The sequence below is a fragment of the Musca autumnalis genome, unplaced genomic scaffold (genome assembly GCF_047663935.1).
Source record: "Musca autumnalis isolate F117 unplaced genomic scaffold, ASM4766393v1 scaffold_4, whole genome shotgun sequence".
NCBI classification, from domain to species: domain Eukaryota; kingdom Metazoa; phylum Arthropoda; class Insecta; order Diptera; family Muscidae; genus Musca; species Musca autumnalis.
Genome location: NW_027411977.1, coordinates 137,702,311 through 137,725,459, shown reverse-complemented (window position 1 = coordinate 137,725,459; position 23,149 = coordinate 137,702,311). Strand labels below are relative to the sequence as shown.

The 23,149-nt window shown below is 39.8% G+C and overlaps 1 protein-coding gene across 31 annotated transcripts in view; it reads right to left on the bottom strand.

The window, feature by feature from the left end:
• Fhos (Formin homology 2 domain containing) overlaps positions 1 to 23,149 on the bottom strand; it is a 319,001-nt gene that overhangs the window by 50,136 nt on the left and 245,716 nt on the right. For all 31 annotated transcript variants that reach the window (XR_012412379.1, XR_012412381.1, XR_012412383.1 and 28 more), the window contains one exon: positions 13,001 to 13,059. Coding sequence is in view for 24 of the 31 variants with exons in the window: in XM_073981760.1 (XP_073837861.1) it covers positions 13,001 to 13,059 (59 nt within the window). In the remaining 7 variants the exon portion in view is untranslated. The remainder of the gene's footprint in view (positions 1 to 13,000; positions 13,060 to 23,149) is intronic.

Below are 23,149 nucleotides of genomic sequence, written 5' to 3'. Positions count from 1 at the left end.
AAGAAAAAGAGCTTCCCACCTTCAATTGCCAAGGACAAACCTCTTCAGGACAAAAGCCAAGGAGACTGCCAAAAGGATCCTTCAAATGATACTGAAGAGGCGAGTTCTGACAAAAAGAGGGTGAGCGCGACGTCGGAATCTTCTGCGGTGGCCAAGGACTCAGTAAAGAAGCCTACTACCACCCAGAAGAGGAAGATGGACGCTGAAACCGGAACGGAGCCGCCATCGACTTACGCCAAGGTAGCCAAGAGATACTACAAGGACGAGCTGTGCTACGCAGTAATCGATACTAGTAAAGGATCTGGAAGGCTACACAAAGAGTACTTATCGGAGATCGAGAAATCGATCAACGATAAAATATTGGAACAAATCCTGCAAGGACGAGTCCCAATAAAAATAAACTGCTGTGAGCCAAGGGGGGACCTCCTTTTGTACCACCTGGACTCACACGCAAACTCTGCAGCTCTCGGGGAGGTAGTCAGCAGTATAGCAACTCCATGGGAAGGTGGCAGACTAAAACTGGTGAGGAAAGACGAAATTCCTCATCTAACCAAAGCATCGGTGTACGTCAAGGGGTACGGCTGCAAGCTCGAGACGGAGCGCATGCTCGAGGTCTTTGGCGTACAAAACGAGGCCCTAAAGGTGGAAAGATGGGAGGTCTTCCACAGGGAGGAGAAGGAAGACGGCACTCTCCTTGTGATGGGGATCGACGATCTCTCGCTAGCCGGGCTCGTCAAAACCAAGGGCAAGGCATTCTTCGTCTCGAACTCGGTCTTCTTCAAAATTGGAAAGGCAAGAGTTGGTGAGGAGGAGATTGCCAAACCAAACAACCAAGAGGTCAACCTACCAAAAGGCTTACAGGAGGGGGGAGCAGACGAAATTAGCGACTCCCAAGAAGCCAACATACCGGAGGACCAATGATTAAGTTCATCCAGATCAACCTCCATCGGAGCGAAACGGCAACACTAGCCCTGATGGACAAAATAACTAAAGGTAATATACATATTGGTTTAATCCAAGAACCTTGGACCATAAAAAACAAGGTTTCTGGACTTAACCATATTAATTATCAACTTTTTTACGCAAATACGGGATCCCGACGAGGACCTGCATTATATGCCACAAAAACTTATGCTTTCTTTTTTCTCCAGAGTTGTCATCGTAGGACGTCACAGTATTGAAGCAGGGGAATGGTAACATATACCTAGCATCATTATACCTGCCGTTCGACTCCCCGACATTACCACCTTAGTCGGAATTGCAGCAACTGGTGAGAAGGATAAAGCAAACAGGTAACGAAGTACTAGTAGGTAGCGATGCTAACTCTCACCACATCTCGTGGGGTAGTACTAACCTTAACAAAAGGGGTCAAGCCCTTATAGATTACTTAAATACTAACGACCTGATTACACTTAACACCGGGAATACGCCAACCTTTGTTAATAGAATTAGGGAGGAAGTACTAGATATAACGATATGTTCAGAAAATTTAATAAACGAGGTACACGAGTGGAGGGTCCTGGAGGAACACTCCTTCTCAGACCATAAGTATATTAGATTTAAAATAGCTAGGCCATCGCCTAACCCGATAACCTTCCGAAACAAATCCAAAACAAATTGGACAAAGTTCGGAAAACGAGTAAAAGAAAGACTTGGGCAACCAGATGAGGAATGCCTAAGTAAGGAGGACATAGAGAGATGTCCTAAAGTTAACTGAGGCACTAGTAAAGTCTTTCGATGAAAGTTGTCCCCTTCGAGAGAGGAAATCCCCCTACGAAAAACCCTGGATGACAGGGGAAATTCGGAATAAAGGCAAGGAGGTCCGCAGACTTTATAATAGGGCCAAACGTAAAAAAGCAGCTGTATTCTGGGACAACTATGAGGCAAAATTAAAGGAATACTTAAATACTAACGACCTAACGAAACTCCTGGAAGCTTTTCTGCGAACAGGTGGATAGTGTAAATGACGTTTCAAAGATTAAAAAGTTTCTATCTAAAACCCATACACAGACCGAGCAATTGGTCGATGGAAATGGAAAAAGGATTGAAACAACAGAAGAAACTCTAGGCCTTCTGATGAAAACGCACTTCCCGCAGAATACCATGGTTAACACTGAGGCATCGACGGAATGTATTAACTCATCGGAAGAGGCACCAAAGATCGACAGCTTAATGGTCCAACAAGCCATTTTAAGCTTTTCACCATATAAAGCAGCTGGACCAGATCAGATCTTCCCGGCTTTACTACAGAGGGAAGTGGACTTTATTGCGTCCAAACTGGTCGGGATCTTCAATGCATGCTTAAAACTTGCATACACTCCTATAGCCTGGCAGGAGGCAAGGGTAGTCTTTATACCCAAACCTGGCAAGGCAAGTTATGCAACACCAAAATCGTATCGACCGATAAGTTTAACTTCATTCTTACTCAAAACAATGGAACGGACAGTCGACACCATGATAAAGAGTAAGATCCCCAACGATATGCTTAAATTCAAACAACATGCATACGATAAAGGCAGATCAATGGAAACCGCATTGCATGAGGTAGTACACCACATAGAAAGAACCTTCGAAATGAAAATGTACACACTTGCTGTATGCATCGACATCGAAGGCGCTTTCAATAACGTAAGCACCGAGTTTCCACTCCTTAGACGAGTTTCAGGTAGACAGGGCCTTAAGAAACTGGATAAACCACATGCTAAGGAATAGATGGATAAGCTGGGGGCTATACGACGTGAAAATAAGAGACAAAGTTGGACAAGGAACGCCACAGGGAGGGATACTTTCACCTCTGTTGTGGGTTACCACCATAAACAGTCTCTTGAGGACCCTAACCGAAGAAGGATTTGACCCAGTCTGCTACGCAGACGACGTTATAATACTTCTGAGGGGAAAGAATCCGAATCAACTATGTCGAAGAGCAGAAACGGCTCTAAAAATTGCTTTTAACTGGGCCAGGCCGAGAGGTCTGAACGTCAACCCGGGAAAAACAGAATTATGTCTACTCACTAGGAAAACGAAAATGGGACACACAGAAGCGTAATTAGACCAATTCTAACGTACGCGTCTGTGGTATGGTGGACAGCCATGGACAAAAAATGCAATGTGGAAATATTGCAAAAGGTCCAAAGAACATGCTGCCTAAGCATTAGCGGAGCAATGAGGACCACACCGACTAGGGCTCTAGAAACAATTTTGTTTGTTCACCCAATAGATATTCAGGTAAGGTATGAGGCAGCCATCGCAGCTGTAAGGCTAAAGTCGATGAGCGAGTGGATCGAAAAGAGCCACCAAACATACCACCAAAACATATTAAAGGTCACAACGGGTGAATCTATAAATCAGGTAGTATCGGACCGTATACCTGAAACTAGTGAAGTAGCCTTGTGTGAAGTGTCAATACCTGACAGAGACATGTGGATGGGGGAGCTCTAGCACAGATTCCCGCTGGAAGCTGTGGGTTTACGGATGGGGCTGTGCTAGGCGGAGAACCGGACTGGGTCTTTATATAATGGAACCGGAAACGGAAATCTCCCTCCGTCTGCCGGATCATAACACGATCCTGCAGGCGGAACTCCGGGCGATAACAGAGTGTCTGCTTTGGTTTGATACTCACACAAGCCCTACCACTGTAAATATCCTTACGGATAGCAAAGCAGCCATTAGAGCTATATCAACCAAGACAGTGAAATCTAGAACTGTCTTGGAATGTATTAAATACAGGGATTAGGGGTAATGAAATAGCAAACTCCTTGGCAAAACAAGCCAAGGAGCAACCCACGGTAAGTCTAGAAAACGCTAAGCCGTTTAGAGCTACGCGACTAGAACTAAAGACATGGGCAAAAAATGCACATGTATCCCTCTGGAGTAGTGAAGAGAAGGGAAAAAACACAAAAATCCTTTGGGGAAACCCAGACGAGGACAAAACAAAAGAATTACTCTTACTAAGTAAAAAAGATATTAGTAGACTGACAGGAATCCTTACAGGTCACCTAGGTCTAAAAGCGCACCTGCACAAAATAGGTTGTGCAGAAAACAGTGAATGCAGGGCATGCGGAGAGGACGACGAAACGTTGGAACATTACCTCTGCCATTGTCAAGCCTTCACAAATCAGAGAACCCAGTTACTAGGGAATGGCATTATACCAGGACTCGACCAAATTAGGACAATCGAGTTCAAAAAGATCAGAGACTATGTAAATAGGACAGAGATCCTAGACTAAGTAAAAAAAAAAGATAATTCTCCATAACCCAAAATTAGAGCGCACAACAGGCCTACTTATGGCTTAAGTGTATGCCACATGGGCATGTGGTGATCAAGTATCACCCATCTTATCAACCTAACCTAACCTACCATATTTTTTGTCGTTTATAAAGTAGCCTTCGAAAGTCCATATGGCCAAAGGTATTAAAAGCCATGTCTCAATTTGACATCCCCGCAAAGCTCACTCGGCTTTGTAAGTCAGCATTAACTGATACCCAGTTCTCAGTTAAAATAGGAAAAAATCCCTCCCAACAGTTTAGCACTTTGGGTTAAGTAAGTAAAGTTAGATCTCGTCAAACAAAAATAACACTCTGAAAAATTATATTATTATTAGAAAGGGTACTATTGTATGGTTCCGAAGCAGATAAGGCAATGCGAGAAAAATTTTTCGAATGATCTACGGGCCAATATGCGTTGACTGTGAATGTCGACGTCGTATGAACCACGAGCTGTATAGGCTATACAACTCCCATGAGTATGTGGATTCTGTAACTCATTTGACTTATCGACAAAAGTCGGTAAAATTAAAGTGCTTATAATTTCGGTAATTAATGAAAATTTTCGGTAAGTTAACAATCAAAATAAAGCTGTCGCAAAGTCCTACCGATATCAACAGTGTTGTAAGCTTTTATTGATACTTTTCATTCATAATTTTGCGTTTTCATTTTACCGATTTTTGTCGGTAACTCAAAAAATTAGTTACAGAATTCCACTACAAGACAGTTTTAAACGTATCGTATACAACGATTACCTTGGCTAGGTGATGTCATAAAAATGGGCGGTAATGAACTCGCTTAAAAGGTCTATAAATACGGGCCGAGGAAGGACAGTCTTCGATGGAGTAAACAAGTGGAAGACGAGATCGAAAAACACGATATTCCAAATTGGGAAAAATATATCAACAAATAGAGAGGAATGAAAATGTTTTCTTATTTCGGCTTATAAGACAAATGTTCGGTAGAGGGCCACATAAGCAAGAAAGTAAGTTGATTTGTAAGACGTCACAGAATGTTACAAAAAGGAAAATATAAACTCGTTATTTTTAATGGAAGTTTTTGCTGGTTAGCAGTGCCACAGTGTGCGCGTGTCTTTATTCTAAGCAGAAGGTGGGATGTTCAATACCAACATCCGACCAAATAAAAATTAGTAGTGGTGTGGAATTGGATGTAAATCGGTCTCAAGTTTTCTAAAATCTAGCAAAAAATTCCATTACCGAATAACGAATTTTTATAGTCATTTTGGGTAGTCGTAACTACTTACAAATTACCCTACTAACTCATTATTTTAAAAAGGTATGTCGCACTGAATAACTAGTTATTCTATGACCACTAGAAGTTCAAAAATAAGCTAAAAAACATATGTTCTATATCTAGAACAGTTGAGTTGAATTTGTGTTTACATTCAACACAATCCACATTTTTATTTTGCTCTTCAGATTTGTAGCCAAACACTGTGCCAGACGTATGAACATTACTGGCCAGCAAAAATACTCAATACAATATTCATTACTAACCCATTATTTTAAGAAGGGCGTGAAATAAGTGGTTATTTTTGGTCACAACTATAAGTAGCTAAATTAGTGGTTACGACTTGGCAAAAAAAATCACTTGTTTCGTTCCCTTGTTGAAATAATGGGCTAATAAGGGATTTTGTAATTAGTATGTTTGCTGGGGTTGTACCACCAATTCTTCGCAATTTTGCTTACAAAAAATTGTTTGCCGACGGTAAGCGTTAAACCCACAATCCTTGGATTTGCAGTCGTACACACACGATCTGTGCCAACGTACTCATTACTTAGTAATGAGTAAAGTAAGTAGTTTTTTTAGCAGAAATGTAGCTTGTAATGCAGAAAGTTGCTTGTTTACATAACTTTGTAATGGGGTTTTGGTTCATGTGGCTTCCAATTTTTTTCCGGGTAGAACAAAGTTTTTTTCCAATATATTTTTCAAATTATTGTAGCCTTTTAATAGCTATTTATTTCGTGGGACATACCCATCTTTAAATAATGGGTACGGAATAAGACCATTAATTTTATGTCGATTTTTTTAGTTCAGCATAGGTTTTAATTGCGACCTTCTTTAAATATGTCTATGAACCAATGATATTGACATCAAACATTTCCTAATATAGTTGCTATAAACAAACATCAACCTTGATTCGATTTTGAATGCATGTTTTCAGTTCATATTAAAATATGGCAGTAAAACAATTCAAAGACTCTCCTCCTTAAAACAACAACAACAAAATCGTTTTAATTATCATCATCAGCATCATTCGTTCGTTGTCGTTAGCATAAAAGGTGTACAACAAACCATTGATGAAAACACTTTTTTTGGCGAACACCAACCATCCGATTTAATGCAAGTCAAATGAATTCATTTGCTTAGATTTTTGTTAGATATTTTACTGTTGTTGTTTTCATTGCTGTTGTAAATTTTTTCTCACTTTTATGATATCACCGTTGCAAATGCCTTTTCGATGTTATTTCAATAAACAAAAATATTCATTAATTTTGTTAGTGATTAATAATTTTCATTTTTTTGTAGAAGGCGAACACAGCAAATCAGATAGATATCTTTGCCGAACGCGTAACTAAAAATGATTTCATTTGTAACGGTCACTGAATGCATTCAAAGCCAAGCAATTAGTCATTAAATAGATTTGAATTAAATAGTGTTTTTGGGTTGTTGATTTCTCGACACCCTACACAAAATAAAATCATATACAAATTATGGATCAAATATATATTTAAGTAGTGATGCAATATATATTTAAGTAGTGATGCAAGTAGGAAGTACATCATAACATTACTTAATTATTTAGTTGGCCGTTTATAGAACATTTGCCCTATAAGCCGAACTGAAAAATATTTTGCCTTTCCTCCCTGTTTGTTGTTTTACTTTTCCAATTTGGAATATCATGTTTTTTGATCTCGTCTGCTTACTCCATCGAAGCCTTGGCTTTCCAGTTCTGTGTGCACCGGCATACTGTCCGTATTTATACGATTTTTTTTGCGAGTTCATGATCACACATTCATAATATGAATTTCATATGACCTGATCTTTCGAAGAATTTTTCTCTCAAATACACCAAGCACTGCCTTACCTCCTTGCGCAAGTATCCAGGCTTCAGAACCATACATTAATATGGGAGTATCAGTATTTTGTTACGTTTTGTTGGCAAATACTATTATTATTCTTATTTCAGAACTGATGTTGTTTGTGGTGTTTATGACGCTGCCGAGGTAGACGAAGTCTTTAATACCTCAAAATTTTAGGAACCACCTTCCACAGTCGGTCCGAGATCTGTGGACGCATTGCGCATCCATACCATCAACTCGGCCATGTAGGCGGTTACAGCCATAGGTACTTTAGCAGATTCTCTTTCGACGTTATTAAAGGTATCAGTTACCATTATGTAAATGTCGTCGGCATAAGCGAGTAACATGTGGCTATTTGTGTATATTGTGTCATTTCTTTTATCGTTTGCATCTCGTATAACCTTTTCCAGCAGCACGTTGAATAGAGCACACGAAAGGCTGTCCCTTGTCTAAACCTCTCTTGGTACTAAACTGTTCGGGAAGGTTCTTTGTTATTTTAACTGATGACCGAGTAACAGTTAATGTCATATAACAAAGGCGAATGAACTTTGCGGGAATACTAAATTCAGACATGGCTTGGAATACCTTTCAACGTATGGGACTGTTGAGGCTGCTTGATAATCGGCAAAATATGGTAAGTGTGGATCTGCATCTTTTGGGTCTTTCCCAAAATTTTCCGCAGGGTAAATATCTGCTCAATGGTGGATTTGACAGGTCTAAAACCACAGTGGCATAGCCCAATTACTTCGTTGATCATAAGCTTTATTCGCTCACACAATATCTGCTCCTTGACGTATGCCCCTGCAATTAGAGCACAAAGTCTTTACTCCTTTTTTGTTAACGGAGCACAGGATGTTGACTCGGTCACACGAAAGGCCGACTCCTTGTCAGAAACCTATTTTGGTACTAATCTGTTTGGAGATATTCTTTCCTATTTTAACTGAGGACCCGTTATCAGTTAATGTCGTCTACAAAGCCAAATGAGCTTTGCGGGAACAACAAATTCAGACATGACCCGGAATACCTTGGAGCGAAGGGGATGCTAAAGGTCGCCTCCGGTTTTGAACAGCTCTGCTGGTAAGTCATCGACTCCTGCTGTCTTATTACTCTTCAGCTGGTTTATTGCTGTCTTCACCTCATCTTGACCGGGCGTTATACAATCAATACCATCTTTTGGGATCGGATCTGTGGTTTCTTCGTCGTCTTCGCTAGTATTGGATGCCAACAGTTTGGAAAAAAATGTTCTTTCTACATCTTGCGCATACTATCTGTAACTGTTACCAGATTATCTAGTCTCTACAATCTTTGATGGAATTTTCAGAATTCATTCTGGCTACCGTACATCTCGATTTCTTTCTTTTCTATTCCATTTCTTTCTTTTTTCTGCGTAAAAAAGACGTTTCTCCTCTCTACTTTTTTCCCGATACCTTTCTCGTGAGTTATGCGTTGCTACTAATTGTAGAGTAGCCGAATATGAGGCATTCTTCTCTACGGTAGCCGCACGACACTCCAGTCTGTCGAATATCTCGCTTGAGCCTGTCTCTAATGTCCCGTACTTGGAATGTATGGGGGGTAGCAGTTAGGTGTGTTACTGCCGAGATAGAGTTGCTGAACGTGTACATCCCGCCGAGAAATAGCTGCATCTCAGATTATAAGTCTGGCATTAGCCCGCTTTTGGAAGGTCATAATCGTCAGGTCCTGGGGGACTTTAATGCGCATCATGAGATGTGGCATTCGGCCCTCGGAAACGACCAGAGGGGTACAGCGCTGGCTGAGCAGATTGATAGCTCTACGTTTTGCAAGGTCAATGAGGACGCCCCTACCAGAATTAGAGGAGAGTGTCAAGTTCGCAGACATAACCATCGTGTCACCTGGTATGACAAATGACGTTACCTGGCAATCCGTCATTTCCCTTAGATCAGCCCGTCTCCCCATAATTGTCTCCATTAGCAGACCACCTGATTTCATCATCTCTGAACGCCGCACGTTCCTCAATCATAGGAAAGCTGATTGGCCGAGTTTGAGAGAGTTCACCAATCATCGCTTCAGAGAACTGTCCAATCCTTCTGATGTTCGGGTAGCGGAAAGGACGTTCCGAGACATCGTCACTGCTGCAGCCGCTCGCCATATCCCTGCTGCTCGAATACCCGAAGTAAGACCAAACTTCCCAACAGAGGCGACGGGATTAGCAAATGAGCGTGATGAGCTTCGTCGAACCACCCCAATGACCCCAGAGTCAGGGAGCTGACACTGGAAGTTAACAGGCTGGTCGGCGAACATAAGCGGAACAAGTAATTAAATCATCTGAAGAGTTGAAACATTAGAGCCAGTATAAGTGAATTGTGGGCACCGGTTAAGTAACTCTCGAATCCTGGAACGTTTGGAGACGTTACGTTGACTGATCCGTAAGCAGCACAGCACGACAATAGCGCTGCACGCCATCTTCACACATATTTGTCGAGGACTGAACCAGGATCGGCCGTGTGATAGAACAGTGATGGTTGCGCTTGACTTATCAAAAGCTTTTGATACAGTCAGGCTCTCCACGCTGTTTGAGGACATTGAGCAGACAACCCTTGAAACGTTGGATAGTCAACTATATGTGTGGACGCCGGTGGTACGTGAAATTCAGGAACAAGAAGTCCAAACTCCGTAGAGCGAAACAGGGAGTTCCCCAAGGTGAGGTGATATCTGCGGAACTGTTTAACCTCTACCTCTCCTGTATTCCGCCCCCTCCAGACGGCATCGAGATCGTAACGTATGCGGATGATTGCTCGATCCTGGCGTCAGGTACCTTCCCGGATGACATCTGTGAGAGACTGAACTCCTATTTAACCGATCTTACCACCTTTTTCCTCGCGAGGAATATGCAGATTTCCGCCACAAAATCTACAGCCACTCGGTTCACTACATGGACAGCGCAGTTTGAAAGAGAATTGAATGTCGTGGTCGACGGTAGCAGAATTCCGACCACAAACTGCCCCAAAATTTTAGGGGTCACTTTCGACACTATTTTCAAGCCGTGCGCGCCCGGCACTTTTATCTGCGACAAACTGAAAAGTAGGAACAAGGTCCTCAAGTCCCTAGCCGGCAGCACTTTGGGTGCAGATAAAGAAACCTTGTTGACCACTTACAACGCGATAGGTCGGTCTATGGTAAGCTATGCGGCGCCAGTTTGGTCCCCTGGATTATGTGATACGAATTGGAAAAAGATTCAAACCTGTCAGAATGCCGCCCTGAGAACAGCAACAGAGTGCCTCCTCAAGTCTTCAGTGGACCATCTACATGAGGAGGCAAATAATCTTCTAGTAAAGCAACACAATGAGATACTTTCGTTGCAGTACTTGTTTGGGTGTTACCGTGAGAGCCATCCCAATCACCATCTGCTGGCTAGGCCCTACACATTTAGGCATATCAGGAAGGATATTCATGCTCTAGAGAGGAATGTCCGACAATATAGGAGAGAACCCCTAGATCAACAGGCATATCAAGAAAATTTAAATAGTATTCACACGGATGCAGTTGCTAACGCCATAAGCAAATATAGTGTGAATAAAGTCCTCGGAGTACATCCCCCATCTATCGCAGCTGAGGAACGTCAGCTGCCACAACAAACCATAGTAGTTTTGGGCCAACTACGCTCGGAATATTGCTGTCGCCTAAATTCTTATTGGGCGGAAATCGACCGCGCCGTGCAAGACATCTGCCCAGTATGCGGCATGGGCCCGCACGACACAAAACACATTTTCAAATGCCCCGCCAAACCAACTCATCTAACTCCAGTGGATCTGCGCTTATATCCCATCGAAGCAGCCACTTTCCTGGAACTGGAGATACACCCAGAGCCAGATTGAACAGAAGAACGAACATACAGACATAATAATAAACACTGTTACAACAACAACAACATGCTCCGAGTCGATGTTTCGAGTCTTACATCCAACATGCTCGATGAATGTTTTCCATTTATCACAACGTGATCCATTTGATTTCTTGCTTTTTCATCTGGCGCAACCCATGTTCCCCACCCATTGTCAGACATTTTTACTGTAGAGACAAAATAGGGCCAAAGTTATTTTCCTTTCCAATTTTGGCATACAAATTGCCTAGAATTTTCAGAATTTTAGTGTCATGGGCAGGGGAACGGCAATATATTACTTCTAAGCGTTGGTAAGATATATTTTTAGTCGGTTTGTCCTTGTTTTCAGTGGGATCATGAGCGTATATTAAACTGATGTTGAACATTTTAACTTTTATCCGAATTGTAGCAAGTTTTTCATTCACCTGAAGACCAGCTGTTTTAAGTTAAAACTTTTAAACCCCGTCTAATCACAAATCCGCATCCAAATTCATGCTTTGTGCCATGGCAGCTATAATGCAGTGCCTCACCTTTGAGTGTTGTTGTAAAGCCTTTCCCAATCCATCGTATTGTATTGCCTGTATGGCTGTAATATCGGCCTAGTACATGCAATTACGTGTGCCAGTGCGTAAACTGCTCCTTCTCTGTATAAGGTTCCAATTTTTCCAGGTGCAGATTAGGATGCTTTAAACGTTTAGGGGGGTCGCTAATTTTAGAGGGGTTGTTTTTTCTTTTTTATATATTTTTGTTGTTGTAGCAGCATATGATGCTGGGTTGGCAGCTGCTGGCCGAAGTACTTTTGGTTTCGGGTCAATCCGGTACAAAAGATCCCGCCGCCGTAAGATTGGCCATGTTTTTTTCTTTTTTGTAGGGGTGGGTTACAAGCCCAACGCTCAACCCAAGTTTTTATTGTCCTCACCTACTTCCTTTAACGAGTGTTAAAGGCATCTTCACAGGTGTCATCACGACTAATACATGTAAGTCCTGAGCTTTCCAAAGTTAATTAAAGCCGGTCAGGGCCATTGCTGGAAATCTTTCATCCCCCGACGTAACTCGTTATAAGGGTTATATATCAGTGAAGTTCCAAGATGGACCAATGTATATGCATTTTTGATTCTTCTGCTATGCATTAGCACAGGCAAAAATATGAATTTACAAGGTGAATGTGTGAATGAAACTCATTGAAACTCTTTTTAAATAGAAATGAAGTTCCGTTTAATGTATTTTTAAATATCTAGCCTAGCAAAAATACTCATTACAAAACCCCTAACTAACCCCTTTGTTTTAAAAAAGGCATGTCGTGTGAAGATAGTTTTAATTTTTGCCATTACAAATACTACTTATTTTAGTGGCAAAAAAAAAATATAAAAAATATTTCTGGAATGCATAGCATACTAGGCAAAAAAGCCTAATTAGACAGGAGACATCGGATTTTGCATATTTTTCAAAAATTCAAAGAGATAAAACCTAGTATTTTTTGAGTAGTATTCCGATGTCTACTCATTATCATTACTTTTTGATGCTAATTTGGAAGGACTTCGATTAATTATATTTCGGAAACTATGTATATGAAAAACTACATAAGATCAGAAGATATTCTAAAACATAACGTCGAAGGTGAAATCACGTTTGACTTCGACCTCTGCTACATTTTTTCGTCGATTCAACTACATAACAGTAAAACGAAAAAATGGTAACAATCTAATTGGATTTAATATTATTATTGTTGTTGCTTTTACAGCTGTTGTTTTTGTTGTTCATCGTAATTACTTACCAATAATCGCATGTACTCTAACACTCAACTGGGTGCGTACAACCAATGAATTTTTGCGACTAAAAAGAGAACAAAAGAAAGAAAAAGAAAAAAAGATTGAAATTACAAACAAAGAATAGCAGTAGACAACAATAAATTCGCATTAAAAATAGAAAATAAAAGAAAAATAACACACAATAAAACGAAAACAATTTTCAATGTTAAAGATTTTAAAATGTAACTAAATAAATGCCGAGTTCAATAAAACACGATAGGTTTGAATGAATCTAAAATGAATGGATGGAATGGAATGTTTGAAGGAAGGGACTTGCGGCGGCGATGCTATAAAACAGTCATTATTGTTTATTCTTCTTATTATTCTATTGAATTTGAGTTTTGATTTAATTTCTATATTTGTTTTTGTTTGCCTGTGAAAAGTTCATTTTATAGCGTGCCGCAGTATTATTTTTGTTTGCTGTTTGAGTTCAATGACCATTTAAGAACGAATCGTAGATTTGCCATTTCATAATGTGAGGCATACCGCCGCCTGCCAGCACAGCACCATCAAGTCATGATTAAACGTAACCAACCATTAATCGTGTTGAACAATAAGAAGCTTAAATGTTTTAATTTGAACTACAGTTTTGTGTTTTGTTTTATTTTCAAAAAGCCACAAAATTATATTGCCATTACTAATATAGATCAGGTTAATTAGGGAATGAATAAAGTAACTGAATCTAATTAGGTTCTGAATTTGAAATTTGTGACAAAATTAGCACTAAATATAAATTTTATTATAGCAACTGTTTTGCTAGAGTAGGTTATTACCAAATCTTTGAATTATCAATTTTTAATTAAAGGAAATTCAATGTAAAATATTCCTCAAACATCACTGGTCAACAGAATGAAAAATTTATGTTTCCTTTGATGTTTTGATTACTTCTATTGTAAACTGGTCTATCATTACGGTAACATTTTGGCTGATTTCATAAATGCAACACGTCGACTTGTAATCTCCACTTAGAAAAATTACCGTAGTGTGAAACAAGTAAAAAGTCGTTAAGTTCGGCCAGGCCGAACTTTTTATACACTCCACCATAAACTCTTAATTCAAATGGAATAATTAGATTCCTTTCATAATTCAAGGTTAAAAAACTGCAGGGAATCTCACAAGTCAAATTACGGGTAGTTCCGTCAAATAATGTATCTAAGACCCTCAAACTACCGAAAGTCGGGAGGTACTGTTATATTAGAGCTATACCAAAACAAGAACCTATGTTGACGATTTTTAGTGAAGAAGTTTTGTGACCACTGAAAACATCAAATGTCAACTTACAGGTACCTCGGTTAAAAATTGTAGCTAAAACCCTCAAAATGATGAAAATCGGGAGGAATCGTTATATGGGACCCATACCAAAATATGGACCTATGTTGACGATTCTTAGTAAAGAAGTTTCGTGACCACTGAGAACCTCAAATGTCAAATTACAGCTAGTTTGTACCAAAACATAGACATATATTGACGATTTTTGTCAAATGTTAAGTTACAGATAGTTCAGTGAAAAATTGTAGCTAAAATCCTTAAAATACCGAAAATCGGGAGGTACCGTTATATGGGGGCAATACCAAAACATGGACCTATGTTGGCCTATGTTGGTGGAGAAGTTTCGTGACCAATGATAACCTTAAATATCAAATTACAGCTAGTTCGTTTAAAAATTTTATTTAAAATCCTTAAAATACCGAAAATCGGGAGGTACCGTTATATGGGGGCTATACCAAAACCTGGACATATATAGACGATTTTTGATGGAGAAGTTTTGTGGTCACTGAGAACCTCAAATGTCAAAATTATAGCTAGTTCGTTTAAAAATTGTAGCTAAAATCCTTAAAATACCGAAAATCGGAAGGTACCGTTATATGGGGGCTATACCAAAACCTGGACATATATAGACGATTTTTGATGGGGAAGTTTCGAGGTCACTGAGAACCGCAAATGTCAAATTGCAGCTATTTCGGTTAAAAATTTTAGCTAAAATCCTCAAAATACCGAATATCGGGAGGTACCGTGATATGGGGGCTATACAAAAACCTGGACCTATATAGACGTTTTTTGGTGGAGAAGTTTCGTGGCCACAAAGAACCTTATATATCATATTACAGCTAGTTCTTCTAAAAATTGTTGCTAAAATTCTCAAAACACCGAAAATCGGTAGGTACCGTTATATGGGGGCTATCAACACATGGACCTATGCCCATAATTTTTGGAATATAAGTTTGTTGATTACTAGGAACCCTACATGTCAAATTATAGCTAATTCGGTTTGAAAATGTGGCTAAAAACGTCAAAATACCTGAAATCGGGCGGTACCTTTATATAGAGGCTATACGTAAACGTGGACCGATATAGCCCATCATCGAACTTGACCTGCCTGCAAACAATAGACGCATCTTCCCAAAATTTCAGAGTCGTATCTTCAATTTTGTGGATGCTAGAGTGATTACCACAAACGGATGGACGGACGGACGGACATGCATAGATCGATTTACGCCGATCAAGAATATATATACTTTATAGGGTCGCAAATGATTATTTCAATGCGTTACAAACGGAAAAAAACAAACTTAATATACCCTCTATACTATGGTGGAGGGTATAAAAAGTCCCGACCTAACATAAGAAAATAAGTTACAGAATAAGCCATGGGCACTGTGTCTGCGACTAAATCCTGTAGTCACTGAAGCAATTAGACAATGTCAATGCTGGCAAATCAGCCAATGACCAGTAGTTTGGATTGCCATAGGGACTGGAGTCCCAGATTCCTAGCCGCAGGCTGCCCCCTACACTTGTGCAGCAAGGACTAACATTTTCGCTAGCAATCCATCCAGTAGTACTTTAACTAGTTTCCAAACTAAAAGTGCAGTCTGTTATTCTACTAGTCACTCCTCCAGTGTCTCAATTCCATCATTTAAATATGTTATTGAAATAATTTCAGTTTGAATTTGAAATATTCCATTTGAAATTGAAACAAGTAAACACGGCTTGGCCCAGTTGTACCCATTGGAAATCCAAAATGCCAAGTTACAGTCACCACAGTAAACTAATCCCATTAATTTTTGATATCGAGCAGTATCGTAGTACCTTCCAATTTGAGTAGCCGCAATACGTTTTCTATGGGGGCTATATTAAGAATATATATCAAAACGAAGACCTATGCTGACAAATTTCTGTAGGAAAGTTTTGGCTAAAACCTAGAAAATTCCGAAAAACGTGGATCTATAGAGCCCATTTGCAATACCAAACATCCTAGGGGTAATAGAAACTTCTGTAACAAATTATAAAAATATATCTTAAAAATAAATACTACGGCTGGCATTCCGTGTAGTTCGATCTCCAGTGGCACCTCTACAAATGTCCGTGCTAACAGCGATAATTTCATCAATTAGTCCCAACAAAGACCCCTGCAGCAGCAATCCATTTAAATTTCCTCCCGTCGTCAGAGAATTATTACATCCTTAGGAGAGATAGGGAAAGGGAACCTAGAGGTTACATTGATATTTTCTTAAATCATGAGAATCTGTCTGAAATCATGAGAATCTGTCTTCAATTATGCCGCCGCTCTATGAACTTCATTTCGGAGCGACACACAATTGAGAATCCTACAAAAGCGCAAAAATAATGCTCTCCGAATTGCTACGGGCTGCATCCAGATGAAAAATGTGGATCATCTCCACTATGAGGCCAGAATAGGGATAGGTAAGTCGACTTTCGATTAATCGAGCTTTTGAAGTCAAAAGTCTAAAAATCGTAGACGACTTTTGTCTGGAGGGAAAATCGCATAATCGATTATCTTGTGATCGATTTTCGAGTTTGCCCATAGATTGTTGACTTGGCGGTTTCACAGTTTTGGCGGTTTTAAGCGGGATATACACGATCAGTTTTGACTGTAGATTTTTCGGAAATATCGATAAATTTCAAACTGTCCAGCAATCACATAACATTTTGTGGTTGCCTGATGCAACCGATTTACAGTTTCAAAAGAAAACTCGAAAATCGACGAATAATCGATTTTCTGCGGTTATGAAGAAGTCGAAAGTCGAGTTTTAGGATAACTAAAATAATCGCCAGACCAAAAAATCGCATTTTTAGTTTTATACCAAAATCGAAAAGTCGCAAATTCGATTATTGCTTTCCATTACCTATCCCTAGGCCAGAATGCAACATAATATATTGCTGAATAGACGGTTCTTTTTGGCGTGTTACTCTAACCATCGCCTTGTGGTGGAAGATCCACCTCCTAGACACATACATATGTAAGGACTTCGGGTGCTTTCGTTATTCCATCACACGTCAACCGACTTTCGATAGCGAACTTCATGCACACCGTGTATCACCATGGCGGACTCCGCAGGAATAAAGTCCTAAACCTCCAGAGGTTTGGGATAATGAGCGGCTTCTTCCGTAAAATCCATATTGGATACCAGAGACCTTCACCAGGGAACCCATGGTTTCACTAAGAGTGTCGTACTGGAAAGAATGGGGCACATAGGGCTACTCTAAAATAGGTTGCGAAGTGTGGCCCACGAGATGTACAGGAGCCACAAAGAAGTCCGAAATTTCTATCGAAGAGTGAAACATAAAGTGGATGGCTTTGAAACAGACATCCTCCTGTAGAGATGAGCAAATTAATATGGTCATATTAATTTCAGGATATGGAAATATAACAATTCTAAACGGTTGGTATCCCCAGATCCAATTCCAGTAGATGGTATTGAGTGTATACCACTCGGCAAGGCTGAGGTAAAGACAGCAATAAACCGGCTGAAGAATAATAAGGCCGCAGGAGACGATGGCTTACCAGCCGATAGGTTATATGTATCAGCTAGTTAGCACAAACTGGAATCTGGCAGGAAGAACGCATACCTGATGAATTGAACGTGAGCATCCTATGTCCTGTCCACACAAAAAGGAGATAAGGCTCTGTGCTCAAACTATAGAGGCATAAGTCTGCTCCCTATGGCATATAAGTTAGTATCTGGGATATAATGGGGACGACTAAAGCATACGGTCAATGAAATAATTGGGCAATACCAATGTGGCCTTAGACCTGGATATTTCAACATTAACAAGATATTATCCTCGCTTCAAATGCTTTAGAAGAACCAAGAGATGCAGATCGCCACCTACGATCTTTTTATATAAATCAGCCTACGACATCCCTATGTGTAAAAAGGTATTCAATGTCAGAATTTCGTATTCCCGCAAAGCTAATTCAGCTTTGTAAGATGACTTTAACTGATACCCTGTCCTCAGTTAAAATGGGAAAGGACCTCTCCGAACAGTTCAGTACCAAGAGGTTTCAGGCATAGAGGCAGCATTTCATGTGACTTCTTCAAGGTTGTGCTAGATGCAAACGTTATCCAACAGATGCTACTTTGGCTCAAATAAGCAGCTTACACTTTACAATACTTTACAAAACACTGATTCTATCCTTGCTAACGTATAGTTCCGACGCCTAGCTACTTGCACAAGTAGATAAGGCAGTGCTTTTTGTGTCTGAGAGAAAAATTCTTCGAAAGATCTACGGGCCAATGTTTACGGTGAATATCGATGTCTTATGAATTACGAGATGTATCGGCTATACAACGCCACCTGTGTAGTTAAACGTGTCGAGATACAACGACTGCAGCTTCATCCACGGGAAATTCTTTGTATACTGCCGCAACTAAGGTCCGCTTACAGTATAATTCTTAATTGCCCCACTATTCATTTATTCAACCACCCGTCCGCACTCTCGAATCTAACTCCTATCGATTTGAGGTTACCCCAAACTGAATTGAGTTATTTCTATTTACACCACCGATTCTATTTACACCACTGGTATTGAAAATTACTATATCAGTCCACGTTTTGATAAAGACCTCACAGAAGGGTGCCTCCCGATTTTCGGTATTTTGAAGATTTTATCGCCATTATCAAACCGAAAAGGCTGTAATTTTGTATTAAGTTGTCGGTGGGGGTATCAACCATTAAAGAATATAATTTTTGATATAGGTTCGTGTTTTCATATAGCCTCCATAGAACGATACCTACCGATTTTCGGTATTTTTAAGGTTGTGCCAAAATGACTGAAATTTGGCATTTACCCCCTGTTTATGTATTTCGAAACGAAAATGTGTGCGCATGAAACTCACCCAAACTTTAGTTTTGGAAATATTATTTCCTTTGCTTTGTTAGTTTTTCTTACGCATTCATTTTATTATCGACATACATAAACAGGCCCTTAGTCTTCGTTAGGGGTACAAAACATTATAACAGGTACAAAACATTCATTGCAAAACATCAGACAGTATAGATCCACGATTTTGTATAGCCCCCATATAAAGGTGCCAACCGATTTAGGCTTAGCATGCCGCCTTAAACAAAACCATCGCTTTAAACGCTCTTGTAAATGAGATTTAAAATAAACCATTAATTTCATGTAAAGAAAATGTAAAATAAATTACATTGGTCAAGAATTATGGAAATGCATGTAATGGGATTATGAAGCACAACTGCAACATATTTCGATTTAAAGGCTGTTTAGAGCAATGCGTGGACATGCATTCCAAATAAAACAAAATAAAAATGAATTGTAGACAGAAAAATGCAAATCCTTAAAGTACGTGTCCATGTGTGCGTGTGTAATAAAAGCGAATAAAATATTTTAATATTTGTTTTCCGTTTTGGAAGGGGTTTCTGTGATAACCTTCCCCCCATAGTTATTGCATATTTCATGACATCACGTTTCAGTTTACATTGTCTTATATATATTTTTTTCTGTTTTTTTGTCTGTCTGTTGTAAGTGTTGCAACAAAGTATAACTTTAATTTAGATTTGTCTTTTGTGAAGATACAAAGAAAAAAATAAAGTCTCGTATGCATTAAAAGAGAATGAGATTTACATCCAATAAATGGTTTAGGGATGTCTGTAGATTCTACTTCAACTTCTGCTGAGATAACTTTAAGCAGATGCCGGTATGGTTTACCTTTTTCATTATATTTTTCTTTCTTTAGAGTTTTTTATAAATAATTTGCAGATGGTCACAATGAAAAGAAAAAAATAACTGACAGCTGTAGAAAAAAGAAGATCCGACAATAACAACAAAAGCGAATCACAGCTTAAATGCAAATTAAACAATATTATGTGCATACAAAGTGACCAAATGAGTGTGAGTACCACTATGCATTGGGTAGAAGGAGGCGCATGTTTACGAGGTCAACTGGGGAGTTTCAGAATAGTCACTGGCCAACAATGACTTAGTAAAAAAGAGAGAGGTCAGGGGGGACAGGTCACCAGAAATGGTCAGTTTTTGGACATATTTTGTATGTTTTATTCGCAAAAGTTCAAATGTGTTTCATTGGGTTCACCGAAATGACTTTGTGATGTATTTCTGCCTACGTCGGAGGTACTCACTACTATTTTTTTGCAGTTACGAGGTGTATCAGCCTCAGATCGTTGTCGAATGTTTCACTAGAGTTTGGTCAAAGATACCTTGCTCTCCAAATTTGGCATTGAATACTTATAATGTCATGGTCAGGACATGGGTCATATGTACCTTTAGAGCACTCGAAATATATCTCTGGTCTGCTCACTCTTGTCTTCAGATGGGGCATGGGTACAGATAAGCAGTTATAGTTTGTGTTGCCAGTCGCCGACCACCAACCTCAGCAAACTAATTTTGACATAAACTTGACTCTTATGACCCATATATGGAATGTATGGGGATAGCAGTAAAGTGTGGTACAGCCGAAGTAGAGCTGTTTAATGTGTACATACCGCCGATGAATAGGTGTGCCTGGTATTATATGCCCGATATTAGTTGGCTTTTAGAGGACAGTAACCGTCAGGTGCTAGGGGACTTTAATGCCCAACATGAGCTTTGGCTATCCCACCTAGGTAATGGCCAGAGGGGTACTGCGCTTACCGAGCAAATTGATAGCTCCACGTTTTGCACGGTGAATGAAGACGAGGATAAGAGAAAATTGCCACAGCTCGTCAGATATCACCATTGTGGCATCAAGTTTTATAAATGACGTATCCTGGCATGTCATCATTTCCCTTTGCCCAGGTCACCTTCCTATCATCATCTCCGTAAATATTACACCTGACAAATAAAGTTTACTCGAGCTTGAGGTCTATAAATTTGATTTATTATTCTATGAATTTCGAAATATTGGAGACAATAAATAAATAAACCAAATTTCATAGAATTTCGAAATATTGGAGATAATAAATAAATAAGCCAAATTTATAGACCTCAAGCTCGAGTAAACTTTATTTATCAACAAATAAAAAGGTCGAAGAAAACACAAAAATAATTATTCCACCTGACTTCATAACCTCTGAACGCCATACTTTTTGGAAAGCTGATTGGCAAGGGTTAAGAGAATTTACCAATTGGAGAGCTCTGCACACTCCCTCAAATCATCGGGTAGCTGAGACAACTTTCCGGGACATCATCACGAGACTAGCAAATGAGCGTGATGAGCTTCGTCGTACGAACTCTGAATACACAAGAGTTGATGTCAACAGGCTAGTAAGCGAACATAAGCGGAAAAAGTGGCTATACCACCTGAAACAATGCAACATCGAATACGGGAAAGAAGAATGATAGAACAGCTGTTACTTTCAACGGCGTCACAGTAACTGACCCAAAGACGTGCGCGTGTTATTTTAGCCAGCCGTTTATAGAACACCCCGAGAGTAAAAAGGCGAAGAGGATGGCGATGTTGCAGACGCCATCCGAAACGCGAAATCATCCACACGGAATATCAATGGTAATGCTTAAGCAACTGGATGAACCCGTAGATGAGTATTTAACAAGTGTCCTTAACCTTTCGTTAGTAACCCATATTATACCAGTTAGCATGGTGGTCCCGCTACTGAAGCCCAACAAGCATGCTAGCAGAGGTGAATCGTACAGGACGATTTCCTTTCTGTCGCCAGTAGCAAAGAAACAATTTTCCAGGTTGCCAACATCACCATCGCTTACGGAAAATGCGTTGTACTACAAAAGCATTACACGTCATATCCACACATGTCAGTAGTGGACTGAACCCGAACAGAACGTGTGACCGAACAGTCATGGTGGCACTTGACCTATCCATCTTCATGAGGAGGCGACGGTTTTGTCGGTGCATTAACACAACCAGATGTTGTCTATGCAGTACTTGCTTGGGTGTTATCGCAGTGAGCATCCCTGCCACGATTTAATGGAAAGGCTTCCCCCACCCAGGCCTGTTAGGAGAGGTCTTCATGATCTAGGGAGAGAGGTCCAAAGTTATAAACGAGAACCCTCAGATCAACGAGCCTATAAGGACTTGATAGCATTCAGACTGATGAAGTGGCGCAGGCAGCTCAGAGATACAGTGTGAATGTCGTACTTGTGGAACACCCACCATCCATCGTAGCAGAAGAACGCCAGCTGCCAAGGCAAATACGAGTGGTTTTCGTCCAGTTAAGAGCCGACTCAATTCGTGTCGGTCCCATAAATATGGAAGCACACGACACGCTACATTTGTTTAGCTGCTCAGCTAACCCTTCTTATATCAATGATTGTATCCAAAAGCTAAATGATATGAAGTCACATTTTTCATCTCCTAATATCTTGCGCAAACTTCTCAACCATTCCCTCGCATGTTTACAAGATATGTAATGTTAAACAACTCTTCGCTAGTGCAACTAACATTGACGTTGCATAGAGAAATGTTTTAGATTATGTCGTTGAAGTCGTTTTGTGTGGAAGTGCTCCTCCATGCTTTGCATAAAAATTGATATGAAAATATTTCATTGGCAAATGGTCATTAAATACCATTGAAAACGAATAAAACCTTTTAAATATCACAAACAAAAAAGCATTCTCTTTTCTTTCCATCTGCCGAGATGAGATGAGTCCACAAGATGAAGAAAAAAGTAACGTAAACAGCCACCAAATGGCTATGGACGTATCCCGTAAATTTTCTTTTCTGTCTGTCGATGTGGCCTTATTCCAGCTTCAATTTCAAACAGACAGACAGACAAACACACTCACTTAACAAATTAGCCAACAGACAATAATCGTTAATAAATTATCAAGTGAAAGGCATTTTGCAACTTGTTACTTTTCTTTACGGCAGACGTCTAAACGT